This window comes from Crocuta crocuta, unplaced genomic scaffold (assembly GCF_008692635.1).
Source record: "Crocuta crocuta isolate KB4526 unplaced genomic scaffold, BGI_CrCroc_1.0 scaffold70, whole genome shotgun sequence".
In the NCBI taxonomy this organism is placed as follows: Eukaryota; Metazoa; Chordata; class Mammalia; order Carnivora; family Hyaenidae; genus Crocuta; species Crocuta crocuta.
In genome coordinates this window covers 16,256,844-16,282,839 of record NW_027528417.1, presented here as the reverse complement: position 1 = coordinate 16,282,839, position 25,996 = coordinate 16,256,844, and the positions used below count along the sequence as shown (strand labels likewise).

At 41.1% G+C, this 25,996-nt stretch overlaps 1 protein-coding gene across 1 annotated transcript in view; it reads left to right on the top strand.

Moving 5' to 3' along the window:
• Positions 1-25,996, top strand: part of MAP3K13 (mitogen-activated protein kinase kinase kinase 13) — a 162,331-nt gene that overhangs the window by 133,366 nt on the left and 2,969 nt on the right. Inside the window, exons 7-14 of the mRNA XM_077754437.1 lie at positions 3,168-3,326; positions 5,012-5,170; positions 5,591-5,699; positions 12,175-12,284; positions 13,296-13,412; positions 14,138-14,275; positions 19,024-19,810; positions 23,940-24,010. Of these exons, the coding sequence (XP_077610563.1) occupies positions 3,168-3,326; positions 5,012-5,170; positions 5,591-5,699; positions 12,175-12,284; positions 13,296-13,412; positions 14,138-14,275; positions 19,024-19,810; positions 23,940-24,010 (1,650 nt within the window). The remainder of the gene's footprint in view (positions 1-3,167; positions 3,327-5,011; positions 5,171-5,590; positions 5,700-12,174; positions 12,285-13,295; positions 13,413-14,137; positions 14,276-19,023; positions 19,811-23,939; positions 24,011-25,996) is intronic.

Genomic DNA, 25,996 nt, shown 5'->3' with positions numbered 1-25,996 from the left:
GGATAAAAATGGATAAATAAGACACTGAGGCAAAGAGAAAATAAGGACATTAGAACTAAAGCTTGCTCACAACTGTATGCCATAAGATTCTGTACAGTTGTAGAGGTAAACTATAGGTTTGGCTTTGACCTTCCTAGAATCTAAGCAAAGATGGAAATAGTTACAAGGTTCATGGTGTCCATAAGATGATATAAACTGGCTATTTAAGAGAAACAGTTGTTTCTAGTAACATCTGTTTTCAAAATGATTCTTTGGCCATCAATAACCACTTTAAGGAGTGTTTATTCAGTTCCTCAAACTGCGTGAAAGGAAGAAAGGAACTGATAAAATGGTATATTTCATTGTAGCTCCTATTTTTAAACATTATTTTTATTATTTCTCATCACATTTTTGGTTTAGAGAAGCAGAGAGGAATTAGTCTCTTTCCAGAAACGTGTGTGTAACACTTTCATAGTATTTTTTCAATATCCATAATCACACCTGCTTTGATCTTGGCAAAAATTGTGTGGGGAAGCTGCAACAAGTATCATTATTCTTATTTTATATATATATAAAAAAAAGCCCAAAATCATGGAGATCGGACTTGAACCCAGAACTTTTGGACCACAAAATCTAAATCCTACCTCATCGTGTGAAGGTGAAGGATTCAGTGAACCCTCTCAATGGAAGATACAATCAATCCTTGATTCTAAATTTCAAAGCAGCTCTAATGTATCACCATCATTCTCACTGGTGCTTATCATAGTCAGTAGCTCCCTGAACAACCTCCTCCTTGCTTTACTTGCAAATAAACTTTATTATAGTCTTCATTCCAAAATCTGTTCACATTTTTACACAACCTGTTGCTTTTGTCACCCACTACATACACATAAGGGACACGAAATACTTGCCCAAGTTCTCTTTAAATGGTCTCCTTCTTAACTACCTTGTTCTCCTGAAGAACTGACTTTAGATGAAGAGGTTGGGAAATTTAATTTAATTTAATTTAATTTTATTTTATTTTATTATTTAATTTTAATTTAATTTAATTTAATTTTTTAAATGTTTTATTTATTTCTGAGAGAAAGAGACAGTGTGAGCAGGGGAGGGTCAGAGAGAGAGGGAGACACAGAATCTGAAGCAGACTCCAGGCTCTGAGCTGGCTGTCAGCGCAGAGCCCAATGCGGGGCTCGAACCCACGAACTGTGAGATCATGACCTGAGCCAACGTCGGATGCTTAACTGACTGAGCCACCCAGGTGCCCCAGGAAATTTTAGAATATATAAAATCACAAGCTACTTTCTTTAACTCCTCTCATGTAGAGATTAGAGTAATAAGTCACCCAATGAGCCTTTCCCTCCGTTATCAGTATTCCCCTGAACTTCCAGCAGCCTTGGCCTCTTTGGGTTCCAAGCTAACTTTGAGAAGACAGAGATCAGTCTGGCTTGTAGTGGAGAGAGATTCCATTACCTGCATTAAATCTTAGGCTGTGTAGCCATAGCTTTGTCTCAGAGAAGACCTGACAAAATTTCCAACCTCATGTGCTCTCTCTTCTCCCCCCATGTCCGTTCCCTCCTGTCATGCCAGGAAGTCCCAGAGTGAGCAGTACAAAAGAGACAGAAGAGGGAGCTTCTAGCATTTTTCCTTCTAGGGCCTTATCGCCTTTTCTGACTTTCATGGTATGTGATTCCATCAGCTTTGCAATTAAGCCAGATGTCCCATGATATTTAAGTCCTTATGCATCTTCACCAAGACTAACACCATTAAATCAAATTGTGCAAATTATGTAAACTTTACATATCAGGTGCAAAACTAGGGATAGGATGTGGATGAAGGTTTTCTAATGCAGTTGTAAGCACAGCTGTCTGGTAAATAGAGAGCCATGTAACTCTGGTGGAGAGGAAGGCAATGTGATGTCCCTGGTTCAGAGAAGGGAGGAGAGAGATTGAGAAGTTTCCTGTTTTCTAGCCATCTCAATTCTGATATTCTGAATGTCTAGCCTTCTTATTATTAATAATAGGTATCTAGGGGCACCTGGGTGGCTCAGTGGGTTAGCACCTGACCTTGCCTCAGGTCATGATCTTGTGGTCAGTAAGTTCGAGCCCCATGTCAGGCCCTGTGTTGAAAGCTCAGAGCCTGGTTTCTACTTTGGGCTCTCTCTCTCTCTCTCTCTCTCTCTCTCAAAAATAAACATTAAAAAATTTGTTTAAAATAAATAAATGGTTAAAAAAAGGTCTCTATATCATTAAGCCACTGAAACTCTAGCTCGTGAATATTCTAAAGTTCTAAACAGGTTATTTGAGTGAATTCAGTCTAGTTTGTATGAGCATTAATATTTTGGATTCGACTCGTACCAGATTATATTCATCTTTAAGGCTAAAAGAACAATTTTCCCCAGGTCATATTTCAGATAAATACTGTGAAAAGGAAAATATGCCTTGTGTGGACTCTACTTAAGTCTAAATTTATTCCAGCATTTCCTTATTAGCTTTTTAATGTAAAAACTCCTGGTGTCATGGTTCCATGCATGATTTTAGTTGGTCATCATTTAAACAGTGTTTTAGAAGAAGTGTTTTTCTTAGTGGTTTGTCTGAGACTGGCAAGGGAGAAACTGGCATTTATGGAGCATGGGTGTTTTACATATTTAATCTCATTTAATTCAAATGAAAATTCCATGAGGCCATTATTATAGGCCTATGGTTCCTTATCCAAAACTCTTCGAGTCAGGGGATTTCAGAAAGGTCACATAGTGCATTGCCTCACACCCCCAGCAAAGCCTAGAACAACACTCTATAGTGAGCCACAGATAAATAAAATGAATTTGCTTGATATGGATGAGAAAATATTTATATACTGTTTTCAGAGTTTTCTGCATGTGTGAATTCTGGAGAACATACTGTGACCCGAATTGTCCCGATCTTACAGATGAAAAAACTGGCTTCGAAGAAGTAGATAGCTTGGCAGAGGTCACACAGGTAGCAAGTGGTGGAGGCAGGATCAAACCAGGTAGGAAAAGCCCACTATGCTGTGCTGCCTCACACGTTTGAGTGATGGCTAATGCCCCAGTAATACTGGAACTCACATGCTGAATTCCCCAAAGTAGGAGGCAGCAAACTAAGTTGCCTATTACAGTCATGGTGTTTATTAGTACCTAATGATCTGGATGTTCTCTTTATTTCTTTTTAAAGTGTTTTGGTGACTCACACAGATGCAGTAAAAATTTCAGATTTTGGTACATCTAAGGAACTCAGTGACAAAAGTACCAAGATGTCCTTTGCTGGCACAGTCGCATGGATGGCACCAGAGGTGATACGCAATGAACCTGTCTCTGAAAAAGTTGATATATGGTGAGCAGCACCATGTGTCCCAACTAGAAAGCCTTTCCCACATCACTCTTTTAGTCCTTTCCTCCTTCCACAATTCTACTTTCCCAAAATATTCGTTAGTGCTCCTCACTACTGGCTGATTTCAGTCTCCTCTTATCTGAGGTACTACCCAGTGTGATGATCAATGTGCTAAGAAGGACTGAGAGGGGAAATAGAATGAATATGTATTTAGTAAATCATCAGCTTTGGAGACCTTCACAGAATATAGTGAACTTTCTGGAAAATCAAAAATTTACTCCAGATAAGCATTTAGTATCGATGTCTTTCTGAAATATATAATTCTCAAGTTCTTAAATAAAATACATTAAACAAAGTTTACCTAGTCTTGGTGACTCAGAGCATCACTATATATATCAGTGATGTACTTTGCTGTAATACAGTTTACGTGCTTTAGAGCTATTTGAATATTATATATAATAGAGCTCTTTGCCCTTTTATTAAACAGCCCATATGAGCCATGCTGCTTTTTTTTTTCCTTTTAAAAATCTTTATCAGCTTTTCCTTTGAGGTTACGAATCTTTGCTATTAATAGTATATTTCCCTATAGTCACTTTTCTTCCATTCTTAAAATTGTCCACTAATAACTTTTAGCCTTAAAACCAAAATAATAGCATATATTAAAATTTCATGTAACACCAGAGTAAGATAAACTAGAAATGTGGGATCATTTGTAATTTGGGTAATTATTACCAATGTGTCCTCCTTAGGGATTATACCAATTAAGTTCCCAACAGAAATATATAAGTGTTTTCTCAGTCTCACTGCTAAAATGTGTTAAATTTTTAGATTTTTGCCAACCGTCTAGGTAACAAATGGTATCTTGGGTGCAGCTTTAATGTACATTCCTCTTATAAGTTAGGTTGTTCATTTTTTCATATGTTCACAAACCATTTGTAATTCCTTATTTGTGAACTATTCAAATCCTTTGCTAAACTTTCTGATCTTTATTCTTATCAATTTATAAGAGTATTTTATATATTAAGGAGATTAGCCTTTTGTGTATAGGAATTACAGATACTTCTCACCTTTGCTATTTTGTTTATGGTGGAGTTCTTTCTCCATGCTAGATTTTTTTGAAAAGGCAATTTAACTGATCAGCCCCTGTGGCTTCTGGATTTCATAACTGGAAAGCCTTCACCACTCTAAGATTAGCAAAAAGAAAAAAAATTTCCCATGTGTTCTTTCAAGATGTTTGTGGCTTCATTTTTTCTTTTCACATTTGAATTTTTGATTCATTGGGAATTTATCTTGATGTAAGATGAACTACAGATTTAATTTTCCCCCCACTTGCCCCAGTAGCATTTATCGTATAGTCTGTTTTCCCTCACCAGTTTGAGATGTCACTGCCATCACATACTCAGTTCCATATGTATTTGGCCTATTCATGGACTCTGTTCCATGAGTCTGGCTGTCTATTCATGCACCAGAGTTAATTATGAAAGCCTTATAATATGGCTTAATATCTAGTAGCGTTGGTTACCCCTCAGTGAGTTTTGTTTTTAGAGTTTTCCTTGCTATTTCTTTCTTCTTATGGCAGTATTAGAATTTTGAAACTGGATATACATTTGATTAAGAATGATAGAGAACTAAAATACAAACCCATCTCTCTGCGCTGTCTTCGGTACCTGTTCCTGGTACTACTGTAGGTCTTTTGGAGTTGTGCTTTGGGAGCTGCTGACAGGAGAGATCCCTTACAAAGATGTGGACTCTTCCGCCATCATTTGGGGTGTTGGAAGCAATAGCCTACACCTTCCAGTTCCTTCCACTTGCCCTGATGGATTCAAAATCCTTATGAAACAGACATGGTAAGAAACATATTTCTCCCAATATTCTCTTTTTACCTTCTTCCTCAAAACCACAAAAATTTCTGTAAAACTTCAGGGAAGTCTCTAATATGGATCTGGAGCAAATCAACTGATTAAAGACTTATTTATAAATAACGAATTTGGCATATGCTGCTATAATAGGCCTTACTAAATGATAGCTATTAGTTCTTTACTAGTCCTAGGGGACTATTATTATAAACAGGTCACTGATCCTAGAGATTTCTATTTTATCTTTACAGGTTTCTCATAATTACATTTTCCTTTTGCTCCTCAGTGCATGAACACTGCCTGAGATATAGCCAGGCATGGAGCCAAAAATGTTTTTATAAAGCAGAATAAAATCTTTACTCTCCTGGACCCAACTTCCGCAGTGCACAAGCTGTCTTTTTTAACTTGTAGGCAGAGTAAACCTCGCAACCGACCTTCTTTCCGGCAGACGCTCATGCATTTAGACATTGCTTCTGCAGATGTTCTTGCCACCCCACAGGAAACCTACTTCAAGTCTCAGGTGAGTCTGGAACCTCTCTTCTGGCATACCAGACACAGAGCCAGGGAGCTCTCGATGAGAAAGAGTAACTCTTAGAACCATTCCGACTCTTATAACAATGATACAGCTGTAGTCTATGTGAAGGAATAATTATGATCTCTGACAAGGAGGAAATTTTGGAGCTTTTTAAACACTTAAGATATATCATTATCTCATTTGAAAGGAACATGTATCAGAATGTCATCCTCATAGTGGTGGAAATGTTGAAGAGAAAAGAGGAATATATTTGAATTAGAATTACTGCTGATCTTCATGAAAGGATTCCTTCCTTTGAAGGAGAAAGCTACAGTACAGAGGAGGGAAGTGAAATACCAGGGAGAGAGCCCATGATAGAATCAGGCCCAGAGAGAACCTTTCCTCTAACTTTATGCGTCATCCATGAGCACCAGATAAAATGTAATTTAATGTATCTGTTAGCCTTTACTGTCTTACAGACCATTCCAGACTTATGGCTTAAAACAATAAGCTTTAGTTTAGCTTATGGTTCTGTGGGTTGGTAGTTTAGGTGGGCGGTTCTCGTGCCAGCCTCCACTGGGCTCACTCACATGTCTACAGTCGGAGGCCGAGTCCCCTGTGGGGCTGGCAGTTTCTTGACAGCCTCATTCACAAGTGTGGCGATTGGCTGGCTGTCACCAAGAGCACCTTGGTTCTCTTCCATGTGGCCTCTTGTCTCTCGGCAGCCTAGCTTGGGCTCATTCACAAGCTGTTATCAGGGACACAGATGCAGTGAGACAGCAAGACCCAGGGAACAAGGGATTTTCAAGGCCTAGGCGTGCACCATGCATGCTAATGTCTCTTTGGCTAAAGCAAGTCACAGGCCAACCCAGAATGAGAAGTGGACTTCACCTCCTGGCGAGAGAATCTGCCCCAGCACGCTGTGAAGGCATGGGTGCAGAGGCGGAAGAACTTATGACTGATGAATATAATTGCTGTAACGTCAAAAGGATTCCATCTCTGCACTGACTTGCGGTATCATTTGAGTCATTCTCAGAGAAGATGTTTTATTAGCAACTGGTATCTCCTCACATCCACCCATCTCCAGTGGGTGATAAGCATACCTACCAGGAAAGTATGTGTTGAAAAGAGTACCGCACTGGGAGGGGCATCATCCCTGGGAATTTAACAAGCCGTTCAGCATGCTTCATGACCTGCCCCACTTGGGGCTTGGAGTCCCTGCTTCTCAGGTGTCTGATAAACGCAGAGATACTCTGCCCATGAGACATTGGGGGATATCTTAATAAAAACACAGGGTGGGTTTTGTTGTTGTTGTTGTTGTTGTTTATCTTAGACGACCTAAGGACTGATAAATAAGAGACTTTTACCTTGTTGCCCCAAGTCCAACACACACTCTATGGTCAGCAAACGTAGCTCTCCTCACAACTGTGTATTTAGATAATCAGGATTGCCCCCACAGATCATTAGCATTTCTGAGGAATTATTATGTAAGGAAAGTGTTTGATTTCAGAGAAAACACAAGGATGTAGGGGGGGTTGACTTCATCATATCATTTCCTTTGTCGTTTGATGTGCATTCCGATAAACTCCTTTAGAACTATTATAATCTATGGTCTCTGTATTCAAATACATGTAAATATGGGGCACTGGGAAAGAAGTCTGTCCAATCTCTCTTTGTGTTAGTATTCAGAAAAAGACTTAGGCCCTTTTGTAAAATGAAAGAGAGTAATAGTAAATACTTTCTAGGGAGTCTTTCAAGCTTTGGGATATGGTTGCAATCACAGCTTTGCTTCCTTTACCATAAAAGTGTACATACCACAATTTAGAAAAGCAGTTTTTGGTGAGAGTACTAACTCACAAGCAATTGAGACAGCATAACCGTATATACTTGGAAAACTTCAAATTCTAAACAGATTTTACCTGAATGCTCCCAGAACGTCACTTCTGAAGCCAGTGCCACATTTTCTGAGTACCCACCGTATGCAAAGTACTGTGTCATGCCATTAAGCACCCATATTCGGTATCTTCATTTATAGAAACTCACTTTTATAGTAAAATTGAACTCAGAAAAGTTTCTTTGGGGGGCACCTTAGTGGCTCAGTCAGTTAAGGTCCACCTCTTGCTTTCTGCTCAGGTCATGATCTCACAGTTTGTGAGCCATGGGTCTCCACTTTCCACCAAAACTGTCAGGAGCACCAGCTAAAGAGCCCAGCTGATTCCCTCCTGAGAGAAATTGCTTCAGCTGTTGCTCAGCCTCGCACACGTATAAAGATGCAGCGCGTACAGAACAGATGAACAAAGCAACTAATTTCAGTATAGTATTCGATTCTGCCAAAGCCACTGCCTCATTCCTAGACAATAACCCATTTCTCCAAGTAGGCAATTATTGCTCCTGGCATTCAACTGCATTTGATATCAGTCTTTAGAAAACATTTTAGCGGGGGTCCTGGATCCCCACTGCTAAGTAGGCCACGTGCCCTGCTTCTAAGCTCTGCTGCCATTCTCTGCCTTTGCACCATCCGGTTCCCTCTTGAGTACCACTCCGACCACTCAGAAATTCAGGGGCCGGGAGTTGCAGACTCACTAAGCTCATTATAGGGACAGACTGTGCTCCTCAAGAGTAATCTCATCACAGGGAGCCTGGCTGGCTCAGTCGGAACAGCACACAACTCTTGATCTTGGGATCATGAGTTCGAGCCCTTCATGGAATGTAGAGATTACTTAAATTTTTTTAACTAAAAAAAAAAAAAAAGAGCGATCTCATCATGAGCAAGTAGGTACTTGAGCAGAGGCTGGGCACTTACCTGAGAAGGCAGTAAAGAGGGCTCATGTACCAGTAAAGGGTTGACTTTGACCTCTAAATCTTTATTGACTCAGAATCTATAATTTCTGGCTACTTAATCACCTAACGTCCTGCTTCTCTCTTCTTTCAGCTATGCTGGAGCTGGCTCAAATTTTTTTCCTTTTTAAAAATTGTGGTAAAAAATATATAATACAAAATTTGCCATTTTAACCATTTTGAAGTATACAGTTCAGTGGCATTAATTAAATTCACAACATTGTGAAACTGTCACCATAGTTTCAAAACGTTTTCATTACCCCATTAAGCAATAACTTCCCATTCCCTCCCCCTCTCGTTCCTGATAATCTCTGTTATACTTTCTGTCTCTATGCATTTACCTATGCAATCTACTGATTGAATAACTGGAAGGCTGGAGATGATAAAAACCTTGTAAATGTTATGACCTTTCCCAGGCCTTATGTGGGACATTAAAAGGATCCCATTGGGGCTCCTGGGTGGCTTCTTTGGTTAAGTGTCCAACTTCAGCTCACGTCATGGTCTTGCGATTCATGAATTCGAACCCCATATCAAACTCTCTGCTGTCAGCAGAGCCTGCTTTGGATCTTGTCCCCCTCTCCCTGCCCTTCCCCTGCTTGTTTGTTCTCTCTCTCTCTCTCTCTCAAAAATAAACATTTTTTAAAAGAGTAAAAAGATTTTTTAAAGGATCCCATTAATGGTAATTACCCAGGTTTCACTGGATTTTTCCCTTACCTGCTTATACAAGAATACCTTGTGATGCCCCTCCTATTCCCTCCCTTCACAGCGCCCCCATGCATTTTAGGGGAATCCCCAGTGAAGAGTGGGGATCTCAGTAACCTCATACATTGGAACATCTGCTCTGCTTTCCAGTGACTGCCCAGACACAGCAGGCTCCTGCCTAGCATCTGCTAGGTATTACTTTATTATGGCTTAGCACCATTTTCTACCACAAGACCATAGTCCCCAGCTGGCGTCCATTGGGTGCTGCCGTATCTTTAAGGCACTGCCATCACCTACTGAATGCTGCCATTTCCTGCTGTAACTGAAGCTTGGAATTCTCAAGATTCCAAAGCTGCACATTGTTCTCCTTACACAATGTCCTCTTCCTTTTGCTGATGAGTTTCACTTTGTTAAAGGTAACAGAGCAGTGCTGGTTATGGCCCAGTGTTTTACAGACATTTTAATGAAACAAGGGGAAATGCCCTCCACTCCTATGATGGTTTTGTTATAGACAGGTTCATGCAGGATCCCTCCTGCTCCCATGCCATATGTTCTCTCCGAGGCACCTCAGTCTTTACAAATTGATTTCAGGCCTACCCAACTTTCATTTCTTCAGATATGCCCATGCATGTTAGCACTGCAGATTAAGTGCAAATTGGAATTCTTGTAAAGATTCAAAGCAATTAATTGTGGTAAAAGTCCAAAATTAAGATCTACCAGGAACACCATACCTGTGGGGGAAATATATGATTAATCAGTACCTGGTGTTTTCCCATACATCTTGTTCTTCTTCATAGGGAAGGGCATACTTCTTTTTGGAAATTTACTTTTTTAATAGGTTCCAATCTTCAAAAAGGTTTATTTCCTCAAGAATTGAAAAAAAAAAAAAATCTATTCTGTGACATCTGATTCCTGACCACCAGAGGGAGATGTTTCTTTTCCTGGTCCCTTCTTTAGGTCTTCTACTAGGGCCTAGTGATGTGTTTTTACACAAAAGGGGATGCTTTAAGGTCCAAACCTGGCCAGCTCCCTTATGCTTTTTTGGTCTAATATCTCTTGATTGTCAATCTTAGGCTTCTTGTTTTTAAATTTTTTTAATGTTTATTTTTTAGAGAGAGAGAGAGACAGAGAGAGAGAGACACACACACACAGAGTGCAAGCGGGGGAAGGTCAGAGAGAGAAGACACAGAATCTGAAGCAGGCTCCAGGCTCAGAACTATCAGCACAGAGCCCAATGTGAGGCTCAAACTCATAAACTGTGAGATCATGACCTGAGCCAAAGTCAGATGCTTAACTGACTGAGCCACGCAGGCGCCCCGATCTTAGGCTTCTTGAGGCTCAAATATTCTTCTTAACTCAGACTTTGATCTGATGATTAACAGAACAGCATTACTCTGGAGGCTCAACCAAACCTGCATTTATTGCTTAGATACTGTCAAAGACTGTTACCAAACAATGGGCAGTGCATTCTGGATCTGACTTTCTGATGACCTTGACTTTCTGATGATGTTGTTTGGCAGGTTTGGTGCCCAAAAGTCAGCTGACTGACAGAAATCTTTCTCCAATGGTCAGTCAACATATATATAGATATATGAAGACCTAGCATATTATAAATAGATAAGCAGGATGATCAGTTTTAAAATATGTACAATATGATATCCTCTAAAAAATAAATGAGAAATAGCAAATTTGGGGAGAAACCTTCTATAATTTCACAATTACTTAAGCATAATTTCTTCCATGATCTAAAGAAATAATTTTAAACATGAATCTAAAAGAAATAGAATAGCTCCAGAGGAAGAATATATAATAGAGGCATTTAGTTATACATCTAGCCTTTACTGGAAATTATCTTCATCTCATTAGGTTCTTGGGGATTGTAGTTTATATGTAATTTGAGGAAACATCTCCTTTAGCTGTTTTCTAGAAATTGCTTGTAGACTATATTGCAGCAGAGGTTTTTCTACTCCCTAAAATTTAGATAAAATGGGCTTGCTCATGGATGCTCTGTGGAAATTCCTGTGTCTAACACTTCTGTGAATTCCTGAGAAATTTATAATTTCATGGTCCCTCTGGCTCCGCCTTCCTAAAATTTTTGGGCCCCATCCCTGCCATCATGTGCTTGCTCCTCTATCTTTATCCTGTCATTGACGCAAACGTGAAGTTCAGCACCTTTCCCTGATGTCCAGAATAACAAAAACACTCATCCAAAGTCAAGGTGAATGTCAGAGACTTCACTCAAGGTTTAGGAAATTGGAAAGGGATCACATTTTGACAAGCTGAAATCACATGTTAGATATTTATCCCCGTTCTAAAAATTTTGTCAAACTATTAAATAGTTTAGCCATACTCTTTCTCCTCCTCTTTCCCCTTTTCTGTTCTTTGCCTCCCAAATTCCTGTATGATTTCCTATATTTTTATTCCTAACTCCTGCTCTTCATTTCCCTTGAGTCTTCTATTACCAATATTTTTTTAAGGTATTTTCATAAACAAAACCTAAGAGGAATTCTGGAACCAATTGTAAACATGATCATATTCTCACTGGCATATACTTATACAGATGGTTATCAGAGCCTTTCTTTCTGTCCAGGTCAGCTCAGCCACCATCTTCACATAAACCTGAACTCTCTTATCCCAGGGGTGATGGCTCTATGCCAGCTGTGATATTTCAGGTGGCCAGTATGACAAGGAAACTGGAAAAAGAGACAGCATCACAAGTTGGACTAAATACAGAAAATCAGGTCTCAGTGTATGGGGTAGGAGGTGCAGATAGAGGAATATGAGATATTTTGCTGTAATCAACTAGTATTTATTGAACATTTATTTGTTAAGGCTCTTCAGTCAAAGCATGCGGGGGAAGAAATCTTGGACAGGATCCTATGGTTCCATCAGGGATTAAAACTTCTAGAATATTAACAAAGTCTAATTTGTCCTCACCCAGGCTGAATGGAGAGAAGAGGTGAAAAAACACTTTGAGAAGATCAAAAGTGAGGGAACCTGTATACACCGATTAGATGAAGAACTGATTCGGAGGCGCAGAGAAGAGCTCAGGTCTGTTGTTCTCTCCTTTCCCATCTCTTCTCATCCCCAGATCTTCAGATTCTGGCAGGAACTCTCCTTGTGTTGAAGAGTTCCTGATGAAACTCCCATTTCACCTGGTACACACCGTTCACCTGTGCTGTTAATTCTCTTTAAAAGTTGCCCTAAAAGGTAGCCATCCTTTATATTGCTGTTCCGTCTTCTCCCTGCAATCTTGTTATCTTCCTTTATTATATCTCTGCAGCAAACACTCCTAGAGCAATGCCCTTTCTTCATTCAGTGCCTGTCCTAAGTGACGTGGAAGGCAGTACTTTATAAGACGTAGTTCCTGGTCTCAAGGTGCTTATGATCAATGAAGGGGTACAAGACACAGTCATAGATAGCCACTCTATTAGACAAGATCTGTACTACAGATAAGTACAAGGTCAAGGAATCAGCCTTGATTGCGTATTCCCAATAACGTATATATTATATATATTATAGTATTCTTATTAAGATATCATCAACACTGCACAAAGGCTACAAATTATATACAAATCACATTCAGATTTTATCTGTGGCCCTCCTGCCTGTTCTATATGGCTGGGTGTGGCCCCTAAGGGTAAACCAAGTGAAAGCTTGGATTTCCCATCTCCCACTCCAACTTATCAGAGTCATTACATCAAAAAGGGGATCCTTAAGTTTAGATGGTCCACAGACCAGTGCTTTTTTTTTTTTTAACATTTGTTTATTTTTGAGAGAGAGACAGAGAACAAGCTGGGAAAAGGCAGAGACAGAGGAAGATACAGAATCTGAAGTAGGCCCCAGGGTCTGAGCTGTCGGCACAGAACCTGACACAGGGTTCGAACCTGTGCATTGCAAGATCATGACTGAGCCGAAGTTGGACACCTAACCAACTGAGCCACTCAGGCGCCCCAGACCAATGCTTTTGTGATAAACCATCCTGGTTTTTATTTCATTAGTGCCATTCTTTGTTCTCCCCCAAGGTAGTCAGCTTTGCTGATCCTGTATTTTCTTTGATAGGCATGCTTTGGATATTCGTGAACACTATGAGAGAAAACTTGAGCGGGCTAATAATTTATACATGGAATTGAGTGCCATCATGCTGCAGCTGGAAATGCGGGAGAAGGAGCTCATTAAGTATGTATCCAGACTGCTGTCTGTCCTTACTGAGTTGGGTCATCCTATCAGCAGTAATGTACTGCTCCTCCACGTTGCTACTACTCAAGACTAAAAATAGCAAATACTTTATTCATTTACCCAACATTCCCTAAGGGATGTGCTGTGCACAGGTCTCTACTCCCGAGGCACTTTCAGCTGGGTGGAGTTGCTGTAGAGCTCGTTATAGAGAAATATGCACTTGATAGGCATTTGCAACTTCACCCTGTTGAATGGCCCTAAGAAAGGGTCCTCTTTTCAAGAAAATCTTGATGTGGAGTGGGAGCTGTTTGCCCCCCGGGGAAGTAAGGTGGCTGATGAAAGTGGATTAAGGTACTCTTTTTTTTTTTATTATTAAAATTAAAGTTATATTTTATTTGATAAGGAAAAGAAAACCTGGTGGTCCTGACCAAAACAGCAACTGAAAATAAGTAGGTCTTCTACCATCGCATTGTGTCTCCCATGGGGTATGTTGAGGGAGGCAAGGTCAGCCCCTGAGTCCACCTGAGAGTAGAAGGGCACAGTGAAATCACATTAGTTGAATTTCGTATCTTTTTTCCCCTTTGCAACCTAAATAGTAACCTTGTAATTCAAATGACGTATATCTGTTAAGTGTGACCAGCATCTGTGAGTGGAATTAGCCTGTGAAAACATTCTGCCCATCTGTCTGCAGTGACTGAGATGTGGCTTTTCCTTTCATTCTGCAGGCGTGAGCAAGCAGTGGAAAAGAAGTATCCTGGAACATACAAACGACACCCTGTCCGTCCAATAATCCACCCCAACGCCATGGAGAAACTCATGAAGAGGAAAGGTGCGCCTCATAAATCAGGGATGCAGACCAAACGGTGAGACACCTATGCCAGCTTGGTATTAAGAGAAATGAGAAAAAATTCCCCTAAAAATATATGATCACATCGTGGTTGGTGTGTCCACTCCGTAGCTCGTCATTGGCACACTTGCCTTTAGATAAAATAAGGTGGGAAGGTGAGAGAATGTGTCATGAACTTTAGGAATCTAGTTTTTTCTGTCTGAGGACATAGATATTAATTGTCTTTGGATGGAGTAGTGAAAAGAGAAAGCACTGGGAGCCAGACAGACCGGGATTCAAACCCCAGTTCTACCTATGATAAACTACATGATGTGGGTCATGCCACTTGATCTCTGTCAACCCCATCAGTAAAATGGTATAATGATCACACATGAGATTTCTTCGTCTTTTTTTGACTTGTAGCACACAGAATTGGGTTCATCATAATTTTTATTTTATGCAGCAGTGGTCCATGTATGTCCCACTTTTATTTATTCATTTAGTTCTTTTTAATAATGTAATAAGTGCCTATAAATCTACCACCAAAAACTAAAGGAGGGGCTTTGGTAGTTACCTATACCTAATCGTGTGGGTCCCCTCGTTCTACGCCTGCATGGGACTTCTGTGAAGTTTAAAGAGATAAATGTGAGGGGGCACCTGTGTAATTCAGTCAGTTCAGTATCCGACTTTGGCTCAGGTCATGATCTTGTGGTCTGTGAGCTCGAGCTCCGTGTCAGGCTCTGTGCTGACAGCTCAGAGCCTGGAGCCTGCTTCAGATTTTGTCTCCCTCTCTCTCTGCCCCTCCCCCACTCACACTCTGTATCTTAAAATTGAATAAATGTTAAAAAAAATTGTAAGATAAAATTACAAACCACGACTGCTAAAAAATTAGTTTTTGAATAATTTTTTTAAAAAAGGTTGCCCTTTCCACTAATTACAACACAGTCAGTTTTTTTTATTATCAGGCTCTACTAGATCTCCATTCCTCCCAAATAACGGAGAGTGGACTGCATTCCAGCCACATTAATGTAGAGGAAAGAAATGTCCCTAAACCTGAGGTGTAGACCCAATGGTGAGACTTGAGAACAATGCAATAAGGATAAAAGTAAGGATAAAATGCAAACCAAGAATGTATTGAAAGGCTTTCAGAATGGTGGCCATTCTACCATAGCACGACTAATAGAAATCTAAACTACTAAGCAGCAGCTACATGGATTAATTCCAATTTTGCTTTTACTTACCACCCCTGACCAGCTTCTAGTCAGATACTGAGAAATTGTTTGCACATGGCACCTGGCAAAACCCTCTGAGGATCCCAACACCTCTTTGTTTTGCCATGTTAGCCAGCGACAGAGTTCACTTTCTGGCTCCTCCCTGAATTCTGCTACAGATAAAACTAAGAGCTTTGGAAGAGAAAATAGTACTTTTTAATTTTTCAAAATATGAGCTCATGTTTACTTTTAACTTTGGCTGTGAGGAATATGTTTGGAAGAGTTTGCCACCACCAGCAGATGCTCAGTCGACAAGCTAACTGAACTCATCCAGGAAGCCAACCTGGAATGGCTCTTTGAGCTGCGAAGAGTTCTGCTTTCAGTTGATTGCACCTGGAGGATTTCAGTTTCAGATTATTTGGACAGTCCAATGATTAAGTCAGAAGCCCAGTGTCCTCTGAGGAGATCAGAGAGGAAAAACCATCCACCATCTATGGTGTGTCAATGTGGGTTCAGTTGGGGACTAAAAAGAAGAGAATTGGAGTTCTAATATGGATCCACTAAGCCTGTCACAAGTGAGTATAATCCAGTACAATAGCCTAAATACCTCATAATAAAGAGAAGCTTGGAAAGGGGAAAGAGCTGTTCCTTAGTGTCAAAACACTGGGGTCTGAGTTATGACTTCTGTCATTAACTTTGTGATGAACACAAGCCAACTAACCTCTAGAATCCCTCAGTGCCATTATCTATAAAATGAATATTGGAAAATGAATAGTAGGAAACAAGTGTTTTATACATTATAAAGTGCTTTGTAAATGTATCATTGTTACTCTGTGATGTTTACACTGCTAGGTTCAATAAAAGCAGACTTCACCTGATTTAGGATACTTCTACCTCAGCTCTCTTTTAGATCTTGGCCTGGCCAGTCACTGTGTAAGTAGATGCCCGTAACTGGGCTTTGGATGGCTCTCTTGCCTCAGTATAAGCCCCAGTACCTCCTCAATTCACATACTTCCTCTGGCACAATTTGGCCAGCTGACCACCAAACCATGAATCTGAGGCAGGAAGACGCTGATATCACACAGTATCCTGCCCACCTTATATACCAGTGGTATCTGGAACTTCTGTGCTAAGACGAGCCTTGAACAATAGCCCTGAAGTAGTAGGAGTCTCTCTTACAGTCTGATGCCTACTAATTTCCTGTGAGCCCTAGCTATTCAAATGTGGTCCTGAGTTCAGCATCACCTGTGAGTGTGTAGCTCCTGGGGCACCTGGGTGGCTCAGTTGGTTGAGCATCCAACTCCTGATTTTAGCTCAGGTCATGATCTCACAGTTCATGGGATTGAGCCCCATGTCATGCTCTGTACTGTCAGCGCTATCAACACAGAGTCTGCTTGGGTTCTCTCTTTCCACTCTCTCCACCCTCCCCTGCTCATGTGCTCACAGTATTAGAAATGCAGACTCTAAAGGCCCCAGATCTGACCTACTCAACCATTTTAATAAGCCCCAAGTGATTTGTAGACACCTTTAAGCTTGTCCTCTGAATCTCCAATAAGCCAGACTGGAAATTAGGAGAAACTTCTTGTTAGGATTCTGCCAGTAATGCCCTGTGAGACCATGAGACACTCTGGGTTTTGGATTCCTCCTCACATAAGGTGGAGGCAGGACTGTATCTGTGGTTTTCAAACAAGGTCTGGGACACCCTAGGGCCCACATAGAGGTGTCAGGGATTACTGCGGAAGTAGGGAGGACGAGGAGGGGAGCCCTGCAAGGAGGAGCTTCTGCTCTCCCACCCCTCTTCAACTGTTCCACTATATCTGGGGGCCGGTGGGGAGGGACAGGTTGAGATATAACTGACTTACAACATTATATTAGTTTCAGGTGTACAATGTAGCAATTCAATATACATGTATATATTTTGAAATAATTATCACATAAGTCTAGTTAACATCCATTCATCAGCATAAATAATTACATTTTTTTCTTGTGGTAATAACTTTCAAGATCTCTTAGTGACTTTCAAATATGCAGTATGGTACAGCTGACCATTGAACAACATGGGTTTGAACTACACAGTTGCACTTATATGTGAATATTTTGCAGCATAGTCCAGTACATGTATTTTCTCTTCCTTACGATTTTCTTAACATTTTCTTTTCTCTAGCTCACTTTATGTATTATATGTATATAATACATATAATATACAACATATGTATTAATCCACTGTTTATGTTATCAGTAAGACATCTGGTCAACAGCAGGCTATTATTAAGTTTTCAGGAGTCAAAAGTTATACTTGGATTTTTGACTGTGCGTGTTATTGAAGGATCAACTGTATCATTAACTATAGTCTCTCTCCATGCTGTACATTACATCCACAGGACTTATATATTTTATAACTGGAAGTTTGTACCTTTTGTACCCTCTTTACCCATTTCACCCATCTTCTCCCACCCCCCACCTCTAGCAACCACCAGTCTGTTCTCTTACTATATCTATTTTATATACGGAGTTCCTCATAATTCATTTATAAAAAGATTCTGTTGCTTAAAAAAAGTTTGGGTCTTCCAGCTCTGTAATTTGCTGATTCGTGTCTGTCTGGTCCCAAAGAAGGAAGGAAGTAGTGGACCGACCTGGTATCCTCGAGTTTCTGCCCGTACCAGTTCATCAGTTCAGAAACCAGCTATTGTTTACCTGTGCACCTGGAATCAGTGTGTGTGAGGTTTACCGTCAAGCTCTGGATTCCTCTTACACATGCCCTATATGACCAGCCCCGACAGCACTTGAAAACAGGACTGTGAGAGGACCTCCTCCCGTAAGGAGCCAGGTCACCTGGCAGTGACAAGGCCAGGTCACTCCTCACCGGAGCTTCTCTTGCTGGCTTTGCTCAACCTCCTGGGCACCATACTATTTCCCCTTCCTCTGTTTCCACCCCTTTCTCAGCCTTCCTTAAACATTTTTGAGTACTGAGTGTGAGCAGGGCTCCCTTAATGTCCCTCCCATACAGAGATGGATGGACTTAGTCCCAGACCTCAAGGAGACCATGTCTAAACCAAGATCCTTGAACTTGGCCTCCTGCCTAATTAACCTGAGGTTTCCTTCTCTTGTACCAGACCCCTGTGATTTGTGATCTTTTGTGGGATCTCTCTAGATCCATCATCAGATAGATTTCTCATCATGGGCAAATCCATGAGTATGCCTTGGCATATTGGCACCAGGCTGATAGATGAGATTATGAGGAAAAGATTAAGAAACCTACAGGGTAGAATTAGAATTTAAAGGGGATTGAGTACCTCAGCTAGTGAGACGCAGAATAAAATCCAAAAGGAATAAAGGAAATCCTCTATGGTTGAACATCTAGGTTGTTTCTAATTTTCTGCTGTTTTAAACTAGAATATAACATAACACCTTCAAACATACATCTTCATGCACATCTGTTATCTCCATTGGATAAATCCCTGCCTATGTGACTGCTGTTTCACAGAGTGTGTATATTTTAAGGCTTGGATTACATTTCCCTAACTTGAATGTGTTTTTTCATACGTTTAAAACTAAATCTTTTCTTTTCTCCCAGGCCAGATCTATTGAGATCTGAAGGTATCCCCAGTATGGAGGTAGCTCCCGCCGCATCCCCTTTGTCTGGAAGTCCCAAAATGTCCACCTCAAGCAGCAAGAGCCGATATCGGAGCAAACCACGCCACCGCCGAGGGAACAGCAGAGGCAGCCATAGTGACTTTGCAGCGATCTTGAAAAATCAGCCAGCGCAAGAAAACTCACCACATCCCACTTACCTACACCAAGCTCAGTCCCAGTACCCTGCTTCCCATCACCATAATCCTATGCAGCAGCAATACCAGCAATGCCCTCCTGCCATGGCTCAGAGTCACCATCCCAGACTCAACATGCACGGACAGGACATTGCAACCTGCGCCAACAACCTGAGGTATTTTGGCCCAGCAGCCGCCCTGCGGAGCCCACTCAGCAACCATGCTCAAAGACAGATGCCTGGCTCTAGCCCTGACCTCATCTCCACAGCCATGGCCGCAGATTGCTGGAGGAGCGCTGAGCCTGACGAGGGCCCAGCTGGCCCCTGGGGCTGTTGTCAGGCTGACCCTTATGACCCCTGCCTCCAGTGCAGGCCAGAACAGTGTGGTTCCTTAGACCTACCCTCTGCTGAGCCAGTGGGGAGGAGCCCCGACCTTTTCAAGTCACCAGCACACAATCCCCTCTCAGAAAATGCCCAGGGTTCTGAGAAAATGGACGAAAACAAATTCAAAGGCTGTAGGTCTGCATCATCCCTTGGCATCCCTCATCACGTCACCCCCCCAATGCTACCTCGAAACACAAGGCCCTTGCAAAAGGTAAGCCGTAATGACAGCAGCATGTGCCACTGCCTTCATGGACTGTTGTGCACATTGGAACACGCATGTAACGTGTCCGTTTTGGAAAAGGATGAGATGGCAAAAGCATAAGTGGAAGTTCTTTTTTTACTTTAAATACTCTATCACACTGCTTAAGTGATAGAGAACACGCTTAGGGAACTACTGACCTGAGAGGACTGGTTCAATATATATAAGTTATAAATAGATAACCAGGGATATGTAATCAAAACTAGGAGGCTAGTCATGATGGATGTTGCAAGAAGATTGGATGTTGCTTCTCTCTCTCTCCCTCCTCTCTCTCCCTCTCTCCCCCTCATGGGATTCTTTATCTTCCTTCTCTCTCTCTCTGCCCCTCGCTCACCTGTGCCCTCTCTCTCAGGAAAAAAAAAAAAAAGTACAGTACCTTGTTTAATCCAGCACTTCCCTCACCTATTTGGCCATAATGGCTTTAAAAATAATATCTATTAATATCCCATGGAACTAGCCTTCTTCATAATATATTTCGGAGGGGTGCCTGCTTAGCTCAGTTGGTAGAGCATGTGACTCTTGAACTTAGGGTCATGAGTTCAAGTCCCATGTTGAGTGCAGAGCCTGCTTAAGAAAAAATAATATACAATATTATAGATTTCCAAAATATATTGTTTTGCTTAATATTACAATATTAATATTACAATATTAAGCAAAACAATATATTTTGGAAATCTATAATATTGTATATATTGTATATATACAAAAAATACAATATTAAGAAAAACAATATATTTTGGAAATCCCTGCCTATATTAATAACCATCATGACCCAGTGAGTTCTTAGTCCTTGAAACCTGTTCTCCTCAGCCACTAGCTGTCTAGGGTTTATTAGCTTGGAGGCAATCTACCATAGTGGTTAACAGCATAAGCCTGGGAGCCAGACAGATCTGAGTTCAAAGCAAGGCTCTTACATTTAGAATCTCTATGAACATGGCTGCCCTTGTCTATAAATGGGGCAAATACCGGCCCCTGCCTCACTGGCTGGTATGAAGATTAAATGGGTTAATACATATAAAGCATTTCGAACAGAGCCTGGCACGTAACAAGCTTCCAAACATATTAGCTCATCTTGCTAATGAGTTAAAAATAACATTATGTATGAAAAGTGTTTAGCGCAGGGCAGACACCCACTCAGTCTTCAGTAGTGCTTCACCTCAGCAGCACTTAGCAGGAGCACAGGTAAAGGAATGAAAGGGTCTAAGATGTAAATGAGATTGTTTTGGTCCACTAGACATTTAAAAGAAGTTCACATATCAGTCAGAATGGCTAGAATCAGGGGCACCTGGGTGGCTCAGTTGGTTAAGCATCCAACTGCAGCTCAGGTCATGATCTCATAGTTTGTGAGTTCGAGCCCTGCATTGGGCTCTGTGCTGACAGTGTGGAGCCTGGAGCCTGCTTCATATTCTGTGTCCCCCTCTTTCTTTGCCTCTCCCCTGCTCACACTCTCTCTGTTTCTGTCTCTCTCTCAAAAATAAATAAACATTAAAAAAAAAAAAAGAATGACTAGAATCAAAAAGACAAGAAATAACAAGTTGGAGAGGATGTGGGGAAAAGGGAACTCATGTGCACTATTGGTGTGAATGTCAACTGGTGCAGCCACTATGGAAAACAGTATGGAGGTTCCTCAAAATATGAAAAATAGAACTACCATATGACCTCTAGTACCTTCACTTCTGGGTATTTACCCAAAGAAAACAAAAGCACTAATTAGAAAAAATATGTGCACCCTTGTGTTTATTGCAGTATTGTTTATAATGGCCAAGATATGGAAACAACCTAAGTGTCCATCAGTGGATGAATGGATAAAGAAGATGTCATGTGTGTATGCATTTATACACTCACACACACACACATACACACATACATACATACATTCATACATACATACACTGGGATACACTCAACCATAAAAAAAGAAGGAAATTTTGCCATTTGTGAAAACATGGATAGACCTAAAAGGTATTATGCTAAGCGAGATAAGTCAGACATAAATGACAAATACCATGGAATCTAAAAAACAAAACAAATGAACAAACAAAAAAACCAAATAGATTCATAAGTGTGGAGAATAAACTAGTGGTTGCCAAACGAGTGGGGTAGTGGGAAGGGGTGAAATAGGTAGAGGGGGTTAAGAGGTTCAGACTTCCAGGGGCACCTGGGTGGCTCAGTCGGTTAAGCGTCCGACTTCAGCTCAGGTCATGATCTCGTGGTTCATGGGTCCGAGCCTCAGGTCGGGCTCTATGCTGACAGCTCAGAGCCTGGAGCCTGTTTCAGATTCTGTATCTCCTTCTCTCTCTGAACCTCCCCTACTCACACTGTGTCTGTCTGTCTGTCTGTCTGTCTGTCTCTCTCTCTCTCTCCCCCTCAGAAATAAATAAAACATTAAAAAATTATTTTAAAAAAAGAGGTTCAGACTTCCAGTTATAAATAAATAGGTCACAAGGGGTGAAGAGTAAAGCATAGGGAATATAGTCAATAATACTGTAATAACTTTGTAAGATGACAGATGATAACTATACTTGTTTTGGCAAGCATAGCAAAATGTATACAATTGTTGAATCACTGTGTTACACACCTGTAACTCATATAATATTAGAAACCAACTGCACTTCAATTGAAAAAAAAAGAAGTTGAAGCTGAGGGCTTCTATCTCAGAACTGTATTTCTTCCCCACATGCAGTGCTTACTGCTGACTAAGCATTCCCAGAGATTAAGTTGTGTTCTGGGTGCTCTGCCCCCCCATTCCCTATGTGGCCAGTAACATGTATTGTTTTCAGTAACAAGTTTATTGTGATATAATTCTCATACTGTAAAGCTCTCCTGTTAAGTGTACAACTCAGTGCTTTTATTCACAGCTATGCAGTCATCACCACAATCAATTTTAGAATGTTTTCATCAACCCGCAAACAAACCCGGCACCGTTTAGCAGTCACCCTAGTCCCCTCCCAGGTAACATGTATCTTTGAGCCATTCTGATACCATTATGATGCATTCTGTGGGCCCAGGGGCCAGGAAACACACACCCTATCCATTGGGCCTCCCTGGAACTTCTCTCGACCCAGGATACACTTCCATGGTACACCTAGGGTAAATGCTCATCTCAGCAGTCAGTATAACCCCATGCCTCTCTTTCCTACTCAAATAAGCATTTCGGAATACAAACCAGTAAGAGTGATGGTATATTAAAACTGACTTTAAAAGTAAACTATCCTCAATCTTTGGTACAATTACTTGGGCTCAGTCACCCACCTCACAAGGGGTGATAGTAATCCAGTACATTATGATTCTGTGGGTAAGGAGAGCTGATTTTAAGTGTGGCTGTTCTTATGTCCGCGAAGAGAAATGGACTCTTCCTATGAAGGAAGATCATATTCTCAGGACACTTACCCAGACTTGCAGATCAACCACAGAGCCCTAGCAGTCACAAGGCCTCACATGTCCCAACCAGAGCTCTCTCATCCTGTCCAACATGCTGGCTCAATAATGCACTAAGCACCTATTTTGTATGCAGTGTTGTATTCGTGGTGGAATGAGAAATACGATACAAGATATGGCCTGACCCTCAAATAATGTATGCCTTAGTAGTGCAAATGATATAAGCATAGTAACTGTATTACTGAAAAGGTGATTGGTTACATAAAAGGGGAAAAGTAGTTGTTGGATTTTGAAGAACTGAAAGATCACTTCTTGGTGGAGTCCCTGTGTCAGGGCCTGGAACCATGAATAACAATAATTACAAAAGGCTGCCCCCCAATCCAGACCTTCTCTCTAGTTTCCCCTTCTTATCATTCATCTTGGACAGTCTCATGGAGTCCTCACCTACCTGAGGGCAAGGCTCACATTTACTCAGTTCTGTGTGTCTTCTGTCAAAGAGCACAGACCCAGTCGTCATGGACACCAAGGAAAAGTTGCTGAATGAATGAAGGAAAATATATATGTTTAAAGATGACACTCAGCAAACTACTATTCAATGCCTTTTTATTATAATTAATCTTTTATATGGAGTGTGTGTGTGTGTATGAGAGGGAGAGAAAGAGAGAGAGAGATTGAGATAAAACTCTCCCCTTGTTCTCCTCAGAGTGGAGATGACTCCTCAGAAGAAGAAGAAGGGGAAGTAGATAGTGAAGTTGAATTTCCACGAAGACAGAGGTAAAACCAATACACACACGTGACTGCTTTCAGTGTAACGGGAGAAATCCTGGGTTTGCCATACCTCCTGTTCAGTCACAGATCACCTTCAAACAACCACCTTCTAGGGAGATTTGAACTCACCATTCCTCTTTCCCCACTGCCACATTTTGGCGGCTGGCTCTGCACAGCAGATCCTAGTTCATCAGAATTCATTGGTTAGGAACTTTAAGATGAGGAACAGAAATATGGATTCAAGGTTGCATTTGACAATGTAGTAGGCATTTTATGAGAGATGGCCATGCTGTTTTGTGGATAATATCATTGGTTTCTGGTGTACCTCCTTGTATTAGTCTCTTAGGCTGTTATAACAAAATACCACAGGCTGGGTGGTTTAAACAATAGGAATTTATCTTTCACAGTTCTGGAGGCTGGGAAGTCCCAAATCAAGGTTCCTGGTGAGGACTCTCTTCCTAGCTTGCGGACAGTAGCCTTATTGCTATAGGAAAATATCTTCCTCTTATAAGGTCACAGTCCCGTGGGATTTTGGACCTGCCCTTATGATCTCATTTAACCTTAATTAATTATCTCCTAAGAGCCTGTCTCCAGATTCAGCCACACTGGGGTGGGGCTTCAACATACGAATTGGGGTGGAGGCGGGGACACAATTCAGTCCAGAAGGTGGGGGGTGGGGGAACACAATTCAGTCTGTAGCACTCTCCATGTCTTGGATTTTATGCCCCACTGAAGTATAATTAATTAGGTTGAGTCCTCCTTCAACCTAGCCTTAAAAATAGCTTCCTGCTTAGCCAGAAATAGTAATTTGTAAATTAAAGAAGTACTACGTCCCCCTACTTCTAAAAAAGAGCTGCCCTTATGTAGGAGCGTGGAAGGTAGTTTTCCTCCACGAAAGCCTTTTCTGCTAGTAGGCATTCTGCTCTTGAAGAGTATGGCTCTAAGAATCCGCCAGAAAGGCTTATGTACCTGCCCAGAAATAGGAATTCTCTGCAAACCAAGGGATTCCTTTGGTAAATTGTATTCTGGGTCCCCACACTGTGCAAAGAACTGAAATCTGTTCTCATCCCCTGAGCTATTCCTACCACATTGCCACTGCTGCCTTATTGTCTCTTGGTTTCTCCTATGCAGTGAAATTGAATCTGAGTAAAATGTCTTTTCGTTCCCTGAACTCACTCTACTGACATCACAATTACATGACTTCAGCTTTGTTCCCCTGACACACCATCCACTCAGCCCACCTAACTGCTTCCCGCCTTTCTTGTTGGCCATGATGCAAATTATATGTATGTTTTTACTGCATGGTTTTCCTTTCTATATTATAACATTTTTCTCCCTATCTCTTTTCTGGATTCCCAGGCTTGAGATGTCTTATAAGTCCTACTTTAATTTCCTTTTCCCACAGGCTATTTTCAGGTGTCCTTGATTCCCCCAACCCTGTAGCCTATCACCTGACCTTGTCATTGGGGAGGCTCAGATTGTATGCCGTCAAAATCACTTTGTGCTAAGAAATACAGAAAGATCTGAAAATGACAGAGGAAAAAGTCAGTCTTCTTTTTATTTGTTGTCTTTTGAAACCACTGTGAACTAACAGCATTCTTATTTACTATGCTACTTAGAAACAATGGGGAAAAACTGAAGAACTTATGCAAATTCTCCCTCTGCCCACCACCCCCCTTCAGATTTTGCCTCCTCTGAGCTAAACCCACACGTTAACTGGAATGAGCCATTAACTGACTAGGCAGTACCCATAGCTGCAGAGTGAATGTTCCTTCCAAGCTCATCTCCAGTGGGGGTTGGCTGACAGGGTGGAGACACTTGGCCTTCCGTGGCTGCCATGCCCAGTGGGAAACGCAGCTGGTAGAGAATGACACTGAGCAGGGTATGAGTAGACCCAGACCAAGCTGCAGCTCTGCCTTCTCTGATGGTGTGGCCTGGAATAAATCACTTTCTTTTTTTTTTTTAATGTTTTTTTAAATTTATTTCTGAGAG